Source organism: Podarcis tiliguerta (genome assembly GCF_965153285.1).
Source record: "Podarcis tiliguerta genome assembly, chromosome: 10".
In the NCBI taxonomy this organism is placed as follows: domain Eukaryota; kingdom Metazoa; phylum Chordata; class Lepidosauria; order Squamata; family Lacertidae; genus Podarcis; species Podarcis tiliguerta.
This window is the reverse complement of record NC_139543.1, coordinates 27,554,978-27,577,573: the sequence shown is the minus strand read 5'-3', so window position 1 is coordinate 27,577,573 and position 22,596 is coordinate 27,554,978. Positions and strand designations below refer to the sequence as shown.

General features: G+C 42.1%; 1 protein-coding gene across 1 annotated transcript in view; it reads left to right on the top strand.

Annotated features, from left to right (window-relative positions):
* LRIG3 (leucine rich repeats and immunoglobulin like domains 3) overlaps positions 1-22,596 on the top strand; it is a 55,817-nt gene that overhangs the window by 21,691 nt on the left and 11,530 nt on the right. The window contains exons 4-12 of the mRNA XM_083399434.1: positions 12,511-12,645; positions 13,149-13,292; positions 14,242-14,385; positions 14,642-14,785; positions 15,190-15,333; positions 16,094-16,174; positions 17,861-17,932; positions 19,174-19,245; positions 21,634-21,797. Coding sequence (XP_083255560.1) covers positions 12,511-12,645; positions 13,149-13,292; positions 14,242-14,385; positions 14,642-14,785; positions 15,190-15,333; positions 16,094-16,174; positions 17,861-17,932; positions 19,174-19,245; positions 21,634-21,797 — 1,100 coding nt within the window. The remainder of the gene's footprint in view (positions 1-12,510; positions 12,646-13,148; positions 13,293-14,241; positions 14,386-14,641; positions 14,786-15,189; positions 15,334-16,093; positions 16,175-17,860; positions 17,933-19,173; positions 19,246-21,633; positions 21,798-22,596) is intronic.

Here is a 22,596-nt window from a genome sequence, read left to right as displayed (position 1 = left end):
TTAGGGCCCCACTCTCTTGGGGGCCCCCAAAAAAATTAAAGGAAAAAAACCTGGATGTATATAAAATATAAGATAAGATAAAAAACCAATAAAATCGCTTTAGAGACCTATTAGGTCCATAAATTACCATATAGCATATATTTAACACAAAAAAACAGAAACAATTTGTTGTTGACAAAGGACAGCTGGACATATAAAAGGCCCAATTAACTTCAGTAGCTTAGGGCCTCATCAAACCTGAATCTGGCCCTGGTTGCAGGTGGCATTCCCTGTCCTCCTCCTTGGTCTTTCCTACTAGGCAACAGAGCTCATTGATGACATCTGAGACAAGGGAGTTATGCTAAATAAGTGGCACTCACTTAGCTGGTGATGGAGACAAGACTTGTTCTGCGGATAGCAGGCAACAGTTCCCACTGAGGTCCTCTGAGGCAAGGGAGTGGGACTGAGCAGCTAGAACCCGCTCAGCCTGTGATGGAGGCTGATAATGACCCACACATGGAGTATGTGTTTGCTATTGGTATAGAAGATCTTCATTCAAATTAGTGTGCACAGTATTTTTTCCTGCCAGAGGAGTAGCCTGCCTATCTGAACGCATGGCGTTTCTTCAGAACAATTAACCAGCAGTAAATTAACAACTCAAGATACATAATATATTCTCAAAATCAAAGACACTGTGTTTTGATGACTTACACCCTGGAGTAGGGTGTAAAACACAGGTGCTCATAAGAACAGAATTCTGTACCTGACAGATGTTCAGTGGCACTGTATTTTTTTGCTATGGGGGGAAAAAGTCAATTGCGCTTTTGGTGAAAGCATTTCCCCAAAATTCTCTTTTTGCTGTTAACTGTGGAAAGTTTTTCTCTTCCCGGAGTACAGTATAACTCGAGAAGAGATACTCCTGCAAGGGTAGGGAAGCAACAAGGCTTTGGAAATAAGTCCACCATCAAATCTGATTTGTGATGTCTGGTTGACTTAGTTCATAGTACAAGGAAAGCAATGTGTGGCAAGGGCACCTCAAGCATGTCACGTGACAACCTTTTAAATGCTTGAATTGTGTGTTACAGGCAGCACAGGAGTGGACACTTGTTTTAGCAATCCCACAGGTTCTAATAAGGCTCCAGGGCCTTACATTTAACATTTGTGTTGACCTTCCGATTGCTGTAGATAAGATGGAGTCAACGAGTGGTTCAATAGGCAGCATAGTACAATCTGTTGTGCAAGTTAATCACCAATTTAAAGGTCAATTCACTCATTTATTTTTCGCTCTGTTAAGGTCCTCATGTAGTGTCTTTGCCATTCCATTTTCAGGCACAGAACCATTTTTGAATTTAAAAAAGCTCCCTAGTGAATGAATGACTTTCAAATCGCCATATCATGAAATCTTACCATATCTTCTGTTCAGCCCAGATGTTGAGTTTCAGCTCCAAGGGCCTTCTGGAGGTTCCCTCTTCGCAAAAAATAATAATAATAATAATAATAATAATAATAATAATAATGGTTACAAAGAACCAGGCAGAGGGGCCTTCGTGGTAGCCGTGCCTGCCGTGTGGAACACCCTCCCGTCAGATGTCAAACAGATAGACAACTATATGACTTTTAGAAGACATTTGAAGTTTTAATGTTTGATGTTGTTCTGCATTTGACGTTTTAATTGGTTGGAAGCCACCCAAACTGGCTGGGGCAACCCAGTCAGATGGGTGGCATATAAATATAATTATTATCATCATCAGTGGGATTGCTTTAGATGGGATTCCTTCTTAAGTGCTTGCATAAATTAGACCTGTTTGTCACAGGCTGTTTAGGTTGTCTAATGCACTTGCATCTGCATCCTGACTTCTTGCTAGAGCTGGGAATGTGACGCGAATATATGTGTTGTATGAGAGGACCCATTAAACTTGATGTTGCTGTCCTACACTTCCTAGGCAGTAAGCCCCATTGAACGTAGTGGGACTTGCTCCTGAATAAACATGCACAAGGTTACGTTGTGAAAATGACGTAGCAGTGGCTCAGCATTTCAGCCCACTTGGCTTTTGTGTCCGGTCTACTTCTTATACAAGCCTGAGGGAGGACTGTGAGGTAATAGGATATTGTTTGTCAGAGTCTTACAGTGTGTACTAGACACCTAATAGTGGGCAAACAAAGCCTATGAACAAAGGGAGTTTTGCAATAAGAACGGTGATGAGTGAAACAAAACACCTGTGAGGCCATCTGTTGTGTTGTTTTAAGTATTTCGTAAAACACTTCATGCATTCCTGGCTGTCTTCTTGCTCCTGGGTACTTTTGTGATACTCTCACAGAGGGCAGGTACAGCTTCTGTGAGGTTTACTGTTTGCTAACCGTCATAAATGGGATGAAATGTATGCCTTGGTAATGAATGTCTGAGAAAGGCATGTAATACGGTTGGTAGTTATCTTGTGGTGGTAGAGTTAAGATAAGCAGACCATATAATGGCTATAATTTGATGGTTGCCGAAACTCTCTGCATGGTAGTGATAACTGCGTAGAGTTAGTTCATTGTATCCTCACACCTTGAGGGCTGGGGTATTGCCTTGTCTCCTGCACTTCCACGTGCCTCATCCAAAATGAGATTGTCTCCTCTGAACATCACAGAAGTTTAGAAGTGATCAGATTGTTGCACGATTAGAGTCACCACATGTAAAGTTTTCAAGGGGACTTTGTGCTGTAAATAGCTGTGTGATGATTCCATCCTAACTTTGCTCTTGATAAAAGATTTGCATGATGGGAGGCAGCTGCCTTGGGACACCTTTCTGTATAGAGTAAACCATCATCATCATCAACATTTATTATTTATACCCCACTCTGGGTGGCTTCCAACAAAATATTAAAAACACAATAAAACATCAGACATTAAAAACTTCCCTAAACAGGGTTTTCTTCAGATGTCTTCTAAAAGTCAGATAGTTGTTTATTTCTTTGACATCTGCTGGGAGGGCATTCCACAGGGCAGGCGCCACTGCCAAGAAGGCCCTCTGCCTGGTTCCCTGTAACTTCGCTTCTTGCAGTGAGGTAACCGCCAGAAGGCCCTCAGAGCTGGACCTCAGTATCCGGGCTGAATAATGGGAGCATGGTGTCTACCAGCTGTTGTGGACTACAACTGTGGCCGATGGAAGTTGTCCAAAACAGCTGGAGGGCACCAGGTAGGAAAATAAGATGTTAGACTATTCTTGTCTGACAAATTTTGTCCTAGAAAAAACTGGAAGAACCCCTTGCATTGGAAATAAGAAAGTGCCCAAGAGTTTGGCTGTTGAGCTGACTGGCCCAGTTGGTTAATGAATGGCATTCTTTGACTTTCTATTTCAGTTGGAACCTGAAGAGTTCAGCCACCATTTTCTCATCCTCATAACTTTGTTTCCCTGTTATCCCCAGTGAGATATTGGAGATTGTCACAACCAACAACAGTACATGAGAGCGTGGGTGGAGGGGCTATGGTGCCATTGCTGTGAAACCAGAGCTTTCCCAACCTCACCCCATCTCAGAGACCATAGATCCCCTACTGCTGGAAGTGTGTAACTGCTACTGTGGTTCCCTTTGTGTGCTGCAGCCAGTCACAACTTAAGATCAGTGACTCCTTCACCTGCAGTTGTGCCAGAGTTGTGGTGTGAATGCATACTACTTTATATTTATTTATTTATTTATTTATTTATTTTAAATTATTTTTTATTCGTTTTTCTTCAATAATACAAACAGCAATAAACAACAGATACTAACCTAAATTAAACGACATAAACTAGCCTAAATTTCCATTACAATCTTTCAAAAAACTACAACATCTTATTAATGTCTCTATTATATACGCATGTTGACCTCCCTCCCTCCCGATTTCGGGCTTCTTGATAAATCTTCCATCATACTACTTTATATTTAAATAACCTTCACATCTGAGGCTGAAAAGAATGCCCCCTCCAATAATGAATATTTTTCTTTCCCTTACAATACAAAGTTTGGCACAGTCACTTCAACCATCTAGGCTGTTTAAATTATTTCTCAAATAATTTATTTAATCATGTGAGCTTATCTGATGTGGCACCTTGGTTACTTCTGGTGTTTGCTTATAAATTGTTTTGGGAGGGGACCAGATGACGTGTTGTGTTGTGTGGATATTGATCACTATGTTCAATCATTGGTTATGAGCACTGGGTAAATCTCAGCAATTTCCAGGTTGCTCCTAGCTGCTATCCCTCTCCACCAGCCCCCAAATTAAAAACACACCCTAAAATATGCAGCATTTAATTATTCACCACCTGATGGGTTGGAGATGAATATATGAACTACCCCCAGTGAAATCATGTTAGCACAAAAGTTCTGTGTTGCTTGATCTGTTGATGGTTGCTCACATGTTAGTCGTTCCTTGATGGCATGGTTTTTGCGTGATGAAGGTGCACATACAAGCTTGTCCCTTGTTTCATATATATAAACTTGGTTTCTCATTCCTTTGGGGTTGTTGTTTTTTTGAGCCATAAGATATAATCTGCACTCCTTGTCAACCGGTGTGTTTTGAGAAGGTATAAAGTTGTATGTTCGCTGTGACATATGGAAGTCACATTTCTTGCAGCTGTACAAGTGTTGTGAACATGACCAGTGCTTTGGTCTTCTGGACTAACTGGGGTGGGGGAAATAGGTGGGATCTCAGACCACAAGCCTAAAAGTATAAGCTTTTATATCTGAAACTAGCAAAACTGTTTTTATCAGATGTTTAAATTTTCATGTACTAGCAACTTGTTGTGATGGGCTTAAGGGTACGTGAGCCTTGAAAAAGAAGTTGTGAACTTGAGACGAAGGTGGAGGCATGAACTATTGAATTACAGGCAAGGTTTCGTTCTTGGAATCCACTTGGAGTCAGGCCCAGGAATGAAAATTGTGGTAAAATGTTACTTGTGGGGGGAGGCAGCAAACAAAGGACTGCAAACAGAGGGAGGAAGGAGCAGGTTCTGCAAGCTCTTAAATGTGGTTCACGGTAAAGCTGAAGAATACGCCTGCGTGTTAAATGTTGATCTGTGGCAGAGCAAGTTGGAAGGGGAAATGGTAACAGAAAGCAAAGGATGATCTGGGAGTACCAATGTGTATGACACATGCCAAATAGATGAGGTCACGGAAGTGTAAAGGATTGTGAAGGAAGTGAAGATTCATCAGTAAGGAATGACAACTATACGCTTCCTACTGGTTTCAGTGGCAGTATGGCCATGAGGACCAGTTAGGTAAAGGTAAAGGGACCCCTGACCATTAGGTCCAGTCGTAACCGACTCTGGAGTTGCGGCGCTCATCTCGCTTTATTGGCCGAGGGAGCCGGCGTACAGCTTCTGGGTCATGTGGCCAGCATGACTAAGCCACTTCTAGTGAAGCCAGAGCAGTGCACGGAAACACTGTTTACCTTCCCGCCAGAGCGGTACCTATTTATCTACTTGCACTTTGACGTGCTTTCAAACTGCTTGGTTGGCAGGAGCAGGGACCGAGCAACGGGAGCTCACCCTGTTGTGGGGATTCGAACCACTGACCTTCTGATCGGCAAGTCCTAGGTTCTGTGGTTTAACCCACAGCGCCACCCATGTCCCTCTGAGGACCAGTTACTGAGCAACAACTCTTGGCTTCCTGTCCTGCTTGTTGGCCACCATGGGAAAAAGGATACTGGGCCAGACAGGCCTTTGATCTGGTCCACCAGGATTCCTCTTTTTATCATTTGAGCATCTCTCATTTGTGCTGAAGTTGGTGGAGGCAAAAAATATAGCTGGGGTCCACTTTATAGTTTCTGCAGTTCTCTGGACTTAGGCAGATGAAACATAGAAGCCCTGGAAGAGAGTCCGAGAGATGGCTCAGTTGGTTAGAGAGTGGTGCTGATAACACCAAGGTTACAGGTTCAATCCCTGTGTAGGACACTGAATATTCCTGCATTGCAGGTGGTTGGACTAGATGGCCCTTGGGGTCCCTTCCAACTCTACAATTCATTCTATGATTCTCTTATGATTTGGATGAGAAAGGAGACAGCAGCAGTCTCTCCTGACATTTTCTCTTGCTTCTGCTGCTGCTTCCCTTCTCCGGGCACAAAGAGATCCAGTCATGCTTGGAGTCCTCCTTGTCAAAGGGCTAGGGCCCTTTGGCGTTTAAGAGAAGTGGAGGTGAAAGATGTGAAATTAGTTGTTTGCACAATAGTGAGAGTCCTCTGCCAAGAGGAACAATCCAATAGAAGATGTTCAATGGCCTAAACCAGTGGTTTTCAACCTGTGGGTCCCCAGATGTTGTTGGACTACAACTCCCATCATCCCTGAGCTCTGGCCTTGCTAGCTAGGGGTGATGGGAGTTGTAGTTCCACAACATCTGGGGACCCACAGGTTGAGAAAGGCTGTCCTAAACCAAATAGATTATTGGACCTTGGAATTTCTATTTCTTTAATCACTGTACAGTTGTACCTTGGTTTTCAAACAGCTTAGTTTTCGAATGTTTTAGCTTCCAAACGCAGTAAACCCGGAAGTGACTGTTCAGGTTTTTGGAATCCGAACTTCCGAAGGGGCTTCCGTGACTTCTGATTGGCTGCAGGAGCTTTTTGCAGCCAATCAAAAGCCACGATTTGGTTTCCAAATGCTTTGGAAGTCAAACTGACTTCTGGAACGGATTCCGTTTGACTTCCAAGGTATGACTTTACTTTTAAGGGTTTTTTTTTAAAAAAAAACATATATACACACTGTTTAATTGTTGAAATCTCTAAGCTTTAGAGCAAAAATAATATACATTAAACAAAAAGTAGAACAAAAATATACATTAGAAACAAAAAAAGGATACATTAAAATTATCAGTAAAAGTCAGAAGTTAAAAACAAGTTGGCCTAAACAAAAATCCAAGTATAAATAAAATCAGTAGTTAAAAATATACAACGCTGCCTCTCTCAATAAGATGCATAGGTAGAGCCACAAGTGGGCTGACATCAAATCTGAATGCCGGATGTCAGGGAACTGCCATCGGAAGGACAGGAGGTGCAAAGGCTCACTGAGGTTGAGAGAGACGCAGCAGCTGAAGAGGGAACCAGTAGGGGGAGAGCAGGAACTTCAAGGGAAGGTGAGTCGGAGGGATGGCTCAGAGACGCTTCCAGCGAAAACAGCGGGGAGGTCTCAGGACCTCCTATAGGGACACCCATTCCTCGCCGGAAACTGTCACGCCGAGAGTCCAGAAGACGTGTTTCCGTTAAGGAGCTTTTATGTTGGAAACGATTCCGAAAGCGACCACTTTCGGATTCTGCTAGCGATTGACGCAGCCATGCTGGAAGGGCTCCGTCACAGGCAGAGGTTTGAGGACTTGGTCAAACTCTGAGGGACTTGCAGTTTACGCACAAGCAGCTCTTCATCCCATCACACCTGCCAAGCAAAATGTAATGCAATAAGAAGGGAGTTGATCTTTATCAAAAAGTGTGAGTAACCTGTTAGGACCAACTACAACAACTGCAGATTTTACTAGTACAGCTTGAAATGAATGAAACCCTGTTCTGTCCCTACTCTTTTAAAGTTTATTTATATATATATATATATATATATATATATATATATATATATATATATATATTATTTGCAAATTTAATGAAGAAAAATAATATTAAAAATAAAGGAGAAGAAATAATATCTGAATACTGCTACTGATAAATTATCAGCTCACATTAAGGATACAGTAACCACCAGCACATTCATAATAGTTGTGTGGTTTTAGTTTTGCTTTTAAGTATATATTCTGTTTTTTGCCACCCATCTTTCATGAAGTTTTTTTCTGTCCTTTCTGCTTCATAAAACAATACAGAGGGTCACATATGACCTTGGACTTCAGCTTGCCCAACCCTGATTTAAAAGATGTTTTAATTTGTTTATTTGTTTTATTTATAGTATGTTAGGCAAATCATTATTTTCCTCTCTACAAGCTCAATGTATTGATAGACATCCTGTAAATGGTCACAACTGTTGATAATCTTTCTGAGCTTTGATGTGATTTATAGCCATGATTGGCACATTCTTGTGTTTCAGATATAATGCTAATTTTGAAACAAAATGTATACAATCAAATCAGAGTGTCTGGGGGTTTGTGTCTGTCATTCAGGTTCCTCTTCCTTTGCACTCACCAGTTGACTTCAGTTGATGCCCCCGGTTTCCCAGCTATATTCGGCATAGATCCGCCTTTCTCAGCCCTCGGTCCTTAATGTTGTTGGACCACAGATCACATCATCCCTGACCATTAGTTCTGCTAGTTTAGAGGTGATGGCAGTTGTAGCCCAACAGCATTGGAGGACTCAAGGCAGAGAAAGACAGGTGTAGATACTGGGAGCCCCAAGAGCTGTATCTGTGCTTGTTCCATTCACAATTTCCAACCCCCTACCTACAGCTCAACCAAACCACCCTGTCCCTTCATAGGATGACTACTAACAGGCATCATCAGTGTGAGACGGACAGTAGCAGAGCACAGTGGTTGCTGGGAAGCTGCCCTGTCCTGATAGTCTTGACCTTGTACTTCAAGCTGCTTCTTCATTCTCTGATTCTGCTGTGATGGCTCAACAGTGCTGACAGCCCAGTTTGTTGTCCCCTGTAGTTTGTAGCGCCACCTGTCGACACTTTTGCAAACTGCAGCATGACAGCGCTCTTACATACTTGTTATATGTAAGGAAATATTCAAGGTCTGAGGAAACTTCAAAGTTTTGTTGGTGTTCCTGCTAATAAACATTCACATCTAATTTAACTCAAGGTTAGTTTATGTGAGAGCTTGAATTTTCCTCATTTTTTCAGGGGGTCCCCTCAAAACTGTCATCAAATTATAGGTTACCTCTGTGTCTGCAGATGTGTTCTGTAATTCATTGGAGGTTTTGTTGTAATCGTTTGCAAAATAAATAAATAAATAAATCATGATGACACATATGGATCTCTGCATTGGATCAGTGTTTTTGTGGTTCTGGCAAGCTTTAGATTTGTGATTTACTCACATTTTTTAATGGTGCAGTCTACCAGTACAGTGGTACCTTGGGTTAAGAACTTAATTCGTTCTGGAGGTCCGTTCTTAACCTGAAACTGTTCTTAACCTGAAGCACCACTTTAGCTAATGGGGCCTCCCACTGCCGCTGCGCTGCCAGAGCACAATTTCTGTTCTCATCCTGAAGCAAAGTTCTTAACCCGAGGTACTATTTCTGGGTTAGCGGAGTCTGTAACCTGAAGCATATGTAACCTGAAGCATATGTAACCCGAGGTACCACTGTATAAGTTTTAATTTTATGGCTTTTTTTGCAGGGGAGGATATAGAATTACGTGAATTTACTAAAATCCAGTTTCATTTTTCTGGATTTGACTTTTGTTCAGACCCCATGGAAAAAAAGGGGGGGCAGATAGTTTGCCTGATGTGGGGAGGGAGAACAGAAGGGAGCAAAGGGGTTTTTGCCTGTGACCTGCTCTCAAAACTCCATGTGGGCCAGTGGGCCTAGAAAGCTTGAGGACCTCTGACTGAAGGTATGATGTTCTTTAAGACAGTGTAACACTCAGTGCAGAGATGAGAGAGCTTTATCTTCAAGTGCATCTTTCAGATAACCAGCCCCAAAAATTTAGTGTGGTTTAATTACTTACTCTGCCTTTGAACTATATTGAGATGTAATTAAACTACTAATGTCTTGCCCGCTGTTAGTTAACAAACGAATGTTCTTTCTCTTCCCGTATTCCCACAATAAAGCTCCAGCAAGCCTTATCTGTAAAGGAGGCTGCCTTGGAGTAATTTGCCAGTTAGTTAACATCTGATCTGAAGGTGAGATTATTCAGATCCATTAGGAACAGCTGAAATTCATGGGGGGGGGGGGCTATTATCCAGCCAGTTGTAAGAAATTTCTCTTTTATGAAGCAATGGTGACACAAAGACTGCAGTGTGTACGCTCTCCCTAACTGAATACTTTCACACTGCAATTTAGGAGGCGTGCAGTTCAGGAAATTGCTGGCTTAGGCTGAAGCACAGTTTTACTGCAAGGAAAATTTTATTTGTCACTCAAGTAATTGGCAGTTTTTAGTACCTTATTAGTAATTACCTTATGAACACTAACGTCTAAACTAAAGCCTCTTAAACTTGTTATCTAACTTTGTCTTGCTCACTCATAAATCTGCCGCATGGCTCATCCGTTGGGTTTTTTTTTTTTTTAAAAAAAAAGATTTAAACAAGACCTTGCAGCTAAGAGTTAAATTTAAAGAGCCTAGACTCGACAGGCCAAGGGCTGAAACTTGATGCTGAGTGAGAACAATGTCTGAGGTGTAACAAAATATCACTTCTTTTTAACACATCTGGTGTGAGGGCTAGTTAATCCACAACTTCTGGCTTCTCTTTTTAGCCAATTTCTTGGTTTTAATGAGTGGTGATTAATCTCAGCCTCTAACTTCCCTTAAGTGCTTATATGGGTACCTCAGTTGCCAGACATCCTGTTTTAAATAGAAACAACTTATTTTGAAGGAACAGTCCCATTGATGTGCTCAGAGTACCCTCAAATGGTATAATTTTAGCAGACTTGAGGTGGGCAAGCCAGTTTCTCCCTCTGCTTAGATTTAAAACATGATAAACCACATTACGTTTCTGCCCTTTCATATTTTCTAATCTGCCCCATAAAGTAGCCTGACGGGCCTGACATCAGCACTTGGCAGCTTCCAGCAACTTCTAGTAACCCAGTGCCCAGCAACTGGGTCGCCAGCAACAATGCCTGCTTTGGGTTTCTTGCTATAGGCAGCTAGGGCTCTGAACCACCATTTTGAATTTACCAGAGGGCTCCTGCATTGCTCCAGAGTACTGGAGCAGCTCGTGGCATCTTGCCTCAGAAGCCCAACAATCTTATCTATGAAGGATAGGAGCGAGGAATCTCTGCGGCCTTCCAAATGTTTGTTGGACTCCATCTCGCATCATGCCTGGGCGTTGGTGATGCTGACTGAGGCTGATGGGAGTTGGGAGTCCCAACAATACTCAAAGGGCCACGAACTCCTTGTGCCTGATATAGGAGAAGGCCCAGCAGAAAGCTCTTTGCCTAGTCCTCCCTCAAACCTGGAGGTGTCTTCTGGCAGGCATCTCAACAAGGATTGCCAATTATTTATTGATCTCAAGCATTTTTACCCTCATTTTTTAGCTGAAAAGGCTCCCAGAGTAGCTTCCAAGATCAATAGTAAGATCATCCCTGCTGCTTTCAGGCTTGACATCCAAAGGAATGTATGTATGTATGTATGTATGTATGGAAGGGTTGGTAGCAAACTCGGGTACCAGTTTTTGAAGACACAGTTCTTATGAGGACCAGTTGGAATGTAAGTAGGATGGAACTGGCTGTTGTTGAGGGTAGGCCAGAGGCAATGGAATAGCTGTGTTTCCATTTCCCCCCATCTGTTCTGTAGCTGCTGTTATGTGACCTTCTCCTATTTGGGCAAGAATTTTCAGAGGGTTGTTGTTGGATCCTGAATGCAGAAAAACATCCTGAAATTATGTGGAAGGATGAAACGATGCAGTCTTTACGAAAACTTCAAAGCACCTTCTATTCCTCTAAGCATGGCACATGGTATCTCTTTTGCTGGTGGCACCCTATCCTACACACAAACATGAGATCAAATTGTGATAATTTTGTTCAGAGTGGGCGACTGGTGGCCCTTTTCTTGGGTTGATAGCTGAGGAGAAGAGAGCTTTGCTTGTGGTTATTTTAAATTGTGTTCTTGACAGAATAAGAGCAGCATGCTTGACACTGTGCCTGACCTAGTGCCTGATACCTCCTGGGTCAGCTCTACAATTATTGTGCTGAACTGACTCTCCCAAAGGAAGCAAATAAAGAAATAGTCATTATGAATAATTTGTTTCCGCAAAAGAACTAAATTTTAATTTCAGACACGATGCCAATGAACACTGTAGCAGAACAGCAAAGTTGCAATGATCACATACCCTGTTATTAGATGTGTACATGGAAGGCCTTATTCTTGTTGTGTTCAGGTTTTGGTTGTTTTTCTTCTTTGGCTCCCAAGTTCACAGTGTTCCCCTTCTTTGGCTCCTGAATTCTGCTTCTTAACTTGTTCTTCTGTCTCACATTATAATCACCTCTTCCTTTTTTTGTTCTTTTCCTGGTGGTATTAATTATAAATTTCTTAATTCCAAAGACGTTCATGTTTTGTTTGTCCTCCTCTCCTTGATTTCCTCCCCATGTTTTGTTCTTTGCACATTGCTCAATCTCATCCATCTGACTAGCTGCTCTGTTCTGTCATGTCTTTATCATTTTTCTCTGGCTTTTCCATGTGTTCAGAGCTTTCTGCATCTTTATGTTGTTTTGCTTTTATGTGTGGCTCTGACATTGCAGTTTTCTCCATGTCTGGTCAGAAATAAGCTCCGTGGAGTTCAGTGGGACTTACGGCCAGGTGCATGAATATAGGATTGCTACTTTCATTCTGGCAAAACTTTTTATTTTTCCTTAAGTTCTTGGGAAGTACAATCATTTCATTACTTGTCTGGAAACTGCCTTAAATTTGACATGCAAATTTTAATTTAGGACAAGTAACAAGATTACAGACATCTTGCCTGAAGACCTGAAACCATTCCAGTCTCTAGAAACTTTGGACTTGAGCAACAACAATATTTCTGTGCTTAAGGCGGAGTCATTTCCTTCTCTGATGCTCAAGTACATGTAAGTTTAACTTTATTTAAGACAAGGCTTTCGTTACATCTTGAGTTCTAAAATCGTATATTAATTTACTGTCTGATTAGCATAGTTAAAGTAGTAGACTAAAGTAAAAACAGCCCTTTCAGTATGTGTGATTTTAAAAATAATAATAATAGTCCTATAAAGACATTGGGTTAAATCTAATGGTCCCTTCTATGAGTGGAAGGACAGAATATATTTCAGTCATTGAAATATTATTTTGAGAATTTAAATTCTATTTGCCATTGGATCAGTGCTGGTTATTTCCTGTCTGCTAGGTACCATAGACTTTGGCTGAAGGCAAAACGTATGTTTCCATTCAAAGTTCCCCTTAACCACCGATTGGAGGTTGACAGAGGTGGGGGAGATTTTAAAGCGATTATTAAGTTCTTAAATTAGGATTAGCAGTTACCACATAGTCGGTAATGAGGTCTTGGTACGAAATCTGCTACAATTTCCATAGCTGCTAACTGTCATTGTTTCCACAGCCACATTAATAATAATCGAATAATCTCCATGGAACCAGGCACTTTTGACAACCTGTCTAGCACACTTCAAGTATTAAAGCTGAACAGGAACCGAATTTCAGCCATCCCACAGAAGATGTTTAAACTCCCTCATCTCCAGCATCTGTAAGTACAGCCTAACTGTTTTAAATTAGTCTTGCAGGCTTCTGGCAGCGGTTGAGCATCAACCTCAGTAGTAACCACATAAAGGCACGAAAGCTTTAGATAGAACAGAGGCATAGTTCTCATGATGCATTCATGTTTTAAACCGAGGATGAGGAACTGGTTGCGCTCCAGATGTTGCTAGACACCAGTTCCCATCAGCTGCAGTCAGTGTGGCCAGTTGTCAGGGGTGTTGAGACCTGTAGACCAACAACACAATGGAGATCACAGTTTCCACCATCCCTGTCCTAAGGTTTCATATTCATATGATCTGCTTTCTTTGCCCTGAGTAATGCCCCTACTGTTGCAGCTCACAATTTTATCCTGGTATATCAGGAAGAGCTGGCTTTTATTTGTTACTGTTCCATCTCGCTACAAGCAACGTATGTAATCAACAATTTGTGGGGCCACACTTTGACGTTCTGATTGTACCAAGAGAGGAGCAGCCCAGAATATATATATATATATATATATATATATATATATATATATATATAATAATAATTTATTATTTATACCCCGCCCATCTGGCTGGGCTTCCCCAGCCACTCAGGGCGGCTTCCAAAAAAATATTAAAATACTGTGATACATCAAACATTAAAAGCTTCCCTAAACAGGGCTGCCTTCAGATGTCTTCTAAAAGTCTGGTAGTTGTTGTTCTCTTTGACATCTGGTGGGAGGGTGTTGCACAGGGAGGGCGCCACTACCGAGAAGGCCCTCTGCCTGGTTCCCTGTAACTTGGCTTCTCGCAGTGAAGCCAACTTCACTGCTTCTCGCAGAAGGCCCTCGGTGCTGGACCTCAGTATGTGTGTGTGTATATATATATATATATATATATATATATATATATATATATATGGTGGGAAGTCTGAGCTTATTTTAGTTAACTTGGATCTCTTTTTTCCCTCCTCAGAGAAATGAACCGTAACAAAATTAAAAAAATAGATGGGCTTACGTTTCAAGGACTTCCTTCTTTGAAATCGTTAAGAATACAAAGAAATGGGCTAGCTAGGCTCATGGATGGAGCTTTCTGGGGATTAAGTAGCATGGAAATCCTGTAAGTATACGCTTCCATAGTCTTCAAAAAATAACCATTTTTGAATCCCTTAGTACATTGCTTATTTTGAGTAACTGCGATGCTAACAATATATAAATGTACAACCCACCAACCTGTAAAACTTTTCTGGCTTCTGTTTCCAGTAGGAAGAGCCTTAATTTCTTCTTGTTATGTATTGATTTTTAAGTTTTCATATGAAACTTGAGGTCTTTCCCCCCCTTTTTCTGTTTCTATGTATGTATGTGTGTGTGTACAGGCAGCTGGATCATAACAACCTAACAGAGATTACCAAAGGCTGGCTTTATGGGTTGCTGATGTTGCAGCAGCTCCATCTTAGCCAAAATGCTATCAGCAGAATCAGCCCTGATGCCTGGGAGTTTTGCCAAAAACTCAGTGAGCTGTGAGTAGTAGTTTTGTGTTTAAACCCTTCCATTTTTAAGAGCAGGGTACAAGCCAAAGCATGAACAGCTTACCAGTGAGCTGTGAATTTTTTTGTAACAAGATTTCTAAAGGTGGCAACAGCTGTTTGTGTGTTAGTTAATGCAATGATATTTTGTTGTGAGGAGCTGAAGCCAACTGCGTCCCCGTCCCCCCCTTCGTAAAAGTTATGTTTGGTCTTTCGTTACTGTAATTTTTTAAACAAGGAAGCCCATTCTGCTATTTTCTGTGTAATGGAAAATAATGTGCAAGCTTAGATCAAAAATAATCAGGCTGAACTTAATCAGGGGACGAATTGTGAATTGGGTTTGGGTTCCTTATTAATTCTGATTAAAGCAAACGTTTCTCCCCCTCTCAAACTTGCAGGGACTTAACTTATAATCATTTAACCCGGCTAGAGGATTCAAGCTTTGTTGGTTTAAGCCTACTTGTGAGGCTGAATGTTGGGAACAACAGAGTGAGCTACATTGCCGATTGCGCCTTCCGAGGACTATCGAGTTTGCAGACTTTGTAAGTTTCATAGTAGGGTTTTTCTCTACAATACCAAGACTATCTTAGTGTAGATGAATGTGAAGGAATTCTAAACAATGAATACATCTTGATACAAGGAAGGTTTCGTCTCTGCTGCTGTTGATATGCATTGACAACAACTGTTGAAGCTACTTTAACTGTTTCAATTTTATTTCATACACACACACACACACAGTGGTATCTTGGGTTAAGAACTTAATTCGTTCCGGAGGTCCGTTCTTAACCTGAAACTATTCTTAACCTGAAGCACCACTTTAGCTAATGGGGCCTCCTGCTGCCTCCGCGCTGCCGGAGCACGATTTCTGTTCTCATCCTGAAGCACTATTTCTGGGTTAGCGGAGTCTGTAACCTGAAGCGTATGTAACCCGAGGTACCACTGTATATATACTTCACATTTTAGAATAATTCCTCACAACAGGCGTGGAAAAAATAAAAACGTCATACGATCAGTAGAACAAAAAGTAAAATCATGACATAGCAGGGCTGCTTTACTTTGCTGATTTTATGACATGCAGCTGCTGCTTTTGAAAACGACTTTTAAGAGGGTGCTTCTAAGCACTGTGTGTGGAAAGAGTAACCAATTTCCTAGGTTTCCAGTTGGGTAAAACATTTAGGCTAGGGGTGAACATGCCGCTGGGTTCCCAATGTGCTTCCTTCTAGGAATCAATTGCTTTTGTGATTTAAACTTACTTGTACACTTTGAAGACCCTGGATCTGACTTATCTATTTCCTTCAACAGGGATCTTAAAAACAATGAAATCTCCTGGACAATTGAAGATATGAATGGTGCCTTTTCTGGACTTGACAAACTTAGGTGGCTGTAAGTACAACTTACTGCTTTATCTTCAATTGCAGATTCTGTATTCCCCATCCCACCCCAGCTGCTATTGTCCTTCCAGATCTCTTTCCGCTTTCGCACATTAGAGCGAGGCAATGGAGGCAAAAGTAAAGATTAAAGAAGGACTAGGCAGGAAGGAGGGGAAAGAAAAGATTGCTAGTATTGCTAGTGGTTGAGGGAAGCTGGAAGTCACCTGTAAGGTGGATTTGGCCACTAGGGTGCTTGGCTGTACGTTAACATTTACAGTCATACCTTGGATCTCAAACACCTTGCGAGTTGAAGGTTTTGGCTCATGAATGCCACAAACCCGGAAGTGAGCATTCCGGTTTGCAAATGTTCTTTGGAACCCAAACAGCTGACACAACTTCCATGGCTTCCGATTGGCTGCAGGAGCTTACTTCAGCCAATCAGAAACTACGCCTTGGTTTCCAAAGGTTCTGGAAGTTGAACAGACTTCCGGAACAGATTCCGGTCAACTTCCGGGGTACCACTCTACTTCACTGACACAGCCCTCTCTGCTGAGGTCTGAGCTGCAGCAGTGCAAAGCTAGCAGAAGCTTGATTCTCATATTAATCTGCTTTATTTAGCTTATAGTTGGAGGGAGAGGGGTAATCAGGAAAGACGAAATTAGCTAAAGTGGAGGCAGGCAGAGTGGGAATTAACACATCCTATGAAACTTTGGATCAAAAGTCCAGAAATACCAGGATTTTTTCTTGATTTGCTCTTTGGAGTCACCTTAATTTAACCCGGCCTTCCTTGATGTGCTTCTCTTCAGTAAGGTAAAGGGACCCCTGACCATTAGGTCCGGTCGTGGCCGACTCTGGGGTTGCGGCGCTCATCTCGCTTTAGTGGCTGAGGGAGCCGGCATACAGCTTCCGGGTCACGTGGCCAGCATGACTAAGCCGCTTCTGGTGAACCAGAGCAGTGCACGGAAATGCCGTTTACCTTCCCACCGGAGCAGTACCTGTTTATCTACTTGCACTTTAACGTGCTTTCAAACTGCTAGGTTGGCAGGAGCAGGGACCGAGCAACAGGAGCTCACCCCATCGCGAGGATTCAAACCGCCGACCTTCTGATCGGCAAGTCCTCGGCTCTGTGGTTTAACCCACAGTGCCACCCGTGTCCCTCTTTTCAGTACATCTCTCTTTTCATTAATTACAAAAAAAGTTTCCAAATACTCTTCAGTTGAAAAGACTTTGGATTATCTTAACTCCATGCATGGTGTCATGCAATCAGTCCTTATAGCTTTCACCAAGATTCTTCAGAGTAGAAATTAGAGGCAGTCATGTTAGTGGAAAGCAACATAAGGCAGACTAGGGCAGATGTTTGGCAGGGCAATCCAGCATTCAGAGGCAATGGCTCTGTTAGAATGCAAAGATTTTCTTCACAATGCACAGATGTAGAAATAAATTGGCTGACAGCCCTTGAAAAAAAAAAAGCTTCACCAAATTATATGCATTAAAAGACTTTGAACATGCCTTCATCTCTCCAGTAACTGAAGCAGAATACATGTATATATTTAGGAGAGGAAAGTGTTGAGAGGTAAGTAGACACAGTGCAGTAAAACATGCCTTAAAAGCAATTATCAAGAGTCTCTCCTAACGGTTCCAAAAATCATGCATCTATTTCATTTTCATCTGTTACATGTTAAGTGTTTTATATTTCCAGGCTACTCCAAGGAAACCGGATTAGGTCAATTACTAAGAAAGCGTTTTCTGGTCTGGATGCACTTGAACACCTGTAAGTAGTTGAAAATCACATTGAACCAGACAATTTTTAAAATATGCAATGATGCCAACTCAATGATAACCTTCAAAGGGGGCATATAGGTCAGTGGTAGAGCTCCTGCTTTCATCATCATCATCATCATCATCATCATCATTTTTAATTTGTATACCGCCTTTCTATCTTACAATACTCAAGGCGGTTTACAAGCTGAAGAACAAAAAATGTACATCTTATAACAATCTAATGCAATACAAAAATGTGATAATAAAACATAACTTTAAAATAGTCAACCTCCGTCAAAACAGTAACATTCAACAATCATTAGAATAGTATAAAATAATAATATCAACATAGAAAAGTTAAACAGAAATCCACTCAACAGTTACAATAATATCTAAACTATAATCAATAAAACAACAGCAAGCCACAGTACATCAAAAAATACAATACACATTAAGAAGCAGAGGGTAGAGCAAGGCAGGTGGAAAGAGGCCTTGCCTAATGGAGTCTCTCCCCTCACAGTTCTTCCTCCAGGAACAGCTTCCTTATGAGGAGACCCTGGACCGGAGGGTGGGGCAAGGCAGGTGGAAAGAGGCCTTGCCTAATGGTGTCTCTCCCCTCACAGTTCTTCCTCCAGGAACAGCTTCCTTATGAGGAGACCTTGGACCAGAGGGTGGGGCAAGGCAGGTGGAAAGAGGCATTGCCTGATGGAGTCTCTCCCCTCACAGTTCTTCCTCCAAAGGAACAGCTTTGCACACCCAAGTTCCCAGTTGCAATCCCAGTTTCAATCTCCAATAAGGGCTGAGAAGAAAGCCTTCTCTGAAACCCAGGGGAGCTGCCTATCAGTGTAGACTTAGTTAGAGATGGTTTGAGTATGAGACGACTTTCTGTGTTGCAGCATAGGGTCTACAGATGGCATTCCCCTGCCAAATTGCATTGTATCTAGGAAATATAGTCAAACCATACAACTGGGGTAGCTCAGCTGGTACAACATGAGACCCAATAGATTTGAGCCCCACATTGGGTGAAAGATTCCTATACTGCAGGGCTTGAATGAGATGATCCCCACGGTCCCTTCGAACTCTACAATTCTATGATATATTATCTTTTAAATGAGTCTCTGTGTAGTGGTACTTATATGGTACAAGCTGCTTCTTTTTCATGTTTTATTTTAGCAGAATGTGAGAATTTGCTTTGACTTTGTTTGCCTTTTGATCCTACATTTTGCCGTTTCCTTTTGTTTCCACCCGCAGAGATCTAAGTAACAATGCCATCATGTCAGTTCAAGGAAACACGTTTTCACAAATGAAGAAACTTAAAGAATTGTAAGTGTCTCTAGTTTGCCCCAATGAGACGTGTGTTATGTTTGAATATATCAGATAATCATAGCAATGGACATTGGTAGTAATGACGATGCATTTATTTTGAAAAGCAGTACCTTTAGCAACTTTCTCACATCGTTGTTGAACAACATAGGGCACAGTTAAGAAAAAAGGTGCTGTGGATCTGAAAAAGGAAATAACAGTCGTACCTTGGTTCTGGAATGCCTTGCGACTCAAAAGTTTTGGCTCACAAACTCCGCAAACCCGGAAGTGAGTATTCCTGTTTGCGAACGTTCTTTTGGAACCCGAACATCCAGTGTGGCTTCTGATTGGCTGCAGGAAGCTCCTGCGGCTAATCAGAAGCTGTGCCTTGGTTTCCAAACTTTTTGGAAGTTGAGCGGACTTCCGGAACAGGTTCTGTTTGCCTTCCAAGGTACCACTGTACGTATTTTGAGGTATACAGCTAAGGCAAGGATAATTCTAGAAGTTCGTGCTCAACAAGTAATAATACTCTGTTTTGGTCTTATAAAAAGACAGAAATTCTTTCCCCACCTAGTAGCAAGGGCCACTCTGAACTATACCCAGGGCTGGATTTAGGTTTGATGAGGCCCTAGGCTACTGAAGGTAATGGGGCCCTGTATATGTCCAGCTGTCCTTTGTCAACAACAAATCATCAGTTTTTTGTGTTGAATATATGCTATATGGCAATTTATGGACCTAGGTAAAGGGTAAAGGACCCCTGACCATTAGGTCCAGTCGTGGCCGACTCTGGGGTTGCGGCACTCATCTCGCTTTAGTGGCTGAGGGAGCCGGCATACAGCTTCCGGGTCACGTGGCCAGCATGACTAAGCCGCTTCTGGTGAACCGAACCAGAGCAGTGCACGGAAATGCCATTTACCTTCCCGCTGGAGCGGTTCCTATTTATCTACTTGCACTTTGACGTGCTTTCGAACTGCTAGGTTGGCAGGAGCAAGGACAGAGCAACAGGAGCTCACCCCGTTGGGAGGATTCGAACCGCCGGCCTTCTGATCGGCAAGTCCTAGGCTCTGTGGTTTAACCCACAGCGCCACCCGCGTCCCAATTTCTGGACCTAATAGGTATCTAAAGCCATTTGCACATGCAGAATATAGGCACCCTGTATATAGAAAGGAACAAACCAGTGATATTTTAGGGAACAGGCTAGCAGACGGGGCCCATTACTTACATCATAGGAGCCTACACAACAAAAACACTGTTGCTATATGTAGGTTTTATTTTATTTGTTTTTTATCTTATATTTTGGATCCGGCACTGACTATATTAGACACTTACCTGTTCAGCTGCATGTACGTGACACAAAACCAAACCCTTAATCATGCTGGGCTCTGCTTCTTTAAGTAATTTCCTCCTCCACCACCCTGGTTCTGATACCAGGGAGCCAGCACAGGATTTAGCTCAGTGAGGTAAGGTAGGGGAAGGTTTTGTTTCTGCCCCCCTCATTCTCCTCTAAGTATAGGGAAAGGGCTATAAAATATCTGCCTTGCATGCAGAAGATTCCGGTTTCAGCCCCTAGCATCTGAAACCCTGGGGAGCTACTGCTATTCAGTGTGGACAATCAACAACAACAACAACAACAATTTATTATTTATACCCCGCCCATCTGGCTGAGTTTCCCCAGCCACTCTGGGCAGCTCCCAATCGAGTGTTAAAAACAATACAACATTAAATATTAAAAACTTCCCTAAACAGGGCTGCCTTCAGATGTCTTTTAAAAATAAGATAGCTGCTTACTTCCTTGACATCTGATGGAAGGGCGTTTCACAGGGCGGGTGCCACTACCGAGAATGCCCTCTGTCTGGTTCCCTGTAACTTCACTTCTCGCAATGAGGGAACTGCCAGAAGGCCCTCGGAGTTGGACCTCAGTATCCGGGCTGAACGATGGGGGTGGAAACGCTTCTTCAGGTATACAGGTGTATACAAAGTAGATGGACCAATGGTCTGATTCTGTATAAGGCAGCTTCCTATATTTGTATAAAAAGTTAATCCTTCTGTGCTGGCTTTGTAGTACATCTGGGTAGGTTAGGAGTGAGGCAGGACGCTTGTACACACTGCCACACTCAGTTCTTATGTATGTGTTAGACCAGAATGAGCAGGAAGCCTGTAATATGTTCTATCCAACACATGTACACCTGATAGCCCATGATTCTCACCTATCCATGAACCTTCCCTGAGATGTTGAGACCGGCCAGGCTGCAAACGAAGTAAATAAATCAGTGCAACGCCGTTGATTTTTTTGTGATCAGTTTTGGTGCTTAACTTATCTTCGGGTTTGATTTAATACTGCTTTCCTGCTCTGGAAGCTGTGAAGTTCTGCTTCCTATGAATGGAATCTGCTTCTGTTTCGTTTTATAGGTACCTAAACACGTCTAGCCTTTTGTGCGACTGCCAGCTGAAATGGCTACCGGAATGGCTGATGGACAACAATTTCCAGGCTTTCGTCAATGCCACTTGTGCCCATCCTCAGATACTAAAAGGGAGGAATGTGCTTGCTGTCAGCCTAGAAGATTTTGTGTGTGGTAAGGTTGTTGTTTTTTTGTAATCCTTTTTCATTGCCGTCTAGATGGTTGTTTCAGGGCAGATTTAAACAGCTTTAGGTTTATTACCTGAACTGTGAGGGTTAATAGTTTTGTTTATTTGTTTAAAATACTCTTCCCCACCCCACCCCCTCCACTGTTCATGAGCTCTGCACTGCAGATATTTCAAGTTTGTGGTTTTATTTCAGATGGGGAACGACAGTTTAGGATTAAGTTTTGTGTACTGCATAGTTGCATATTGTGTACAAAAGAAGGCTCAGTGGTTTGTGGTGGCAAATGCATATATGCTGCTAGGCTTAAAATGTGAATGCCACTTAGGTAAGCATTGTTCTAAATATTTTGGCATTCTGTGAAATGTTGAGACAGATGCATGCTTAGTGTTCTTAAACGCAAAAATGCAGGAATATGTATAATATGAATAGCACCTTCATTGTGCAGAGGTTAAGACGTTCTTCAGGAGTTTTGTTAACATACAAAATCCACATAGTCATCTTTAAGCACAATATTTCATTTTTATGGCCTTTGTGCACTCCTACATCTAAGAACATTTGAGAGCTCTAGCAAGGCTCCAGCATTCCTGGCTCCCACCTCCTTAAGAGAAGAGTCAGAGGTGGGACAAAGGCATCCGTTCTATTTTGACCAGCATGTTAGCAGCTGCCCAGGAAGTTCTATTGAGCTCATGGTCTTTAGGGAAATATTTTCTCACAGACTCACTTTTCTGTGTTTGCAACTCAGCAACATTATTCCACCCCCAAAATTAGGGAATTCCAATGTCTTTTCC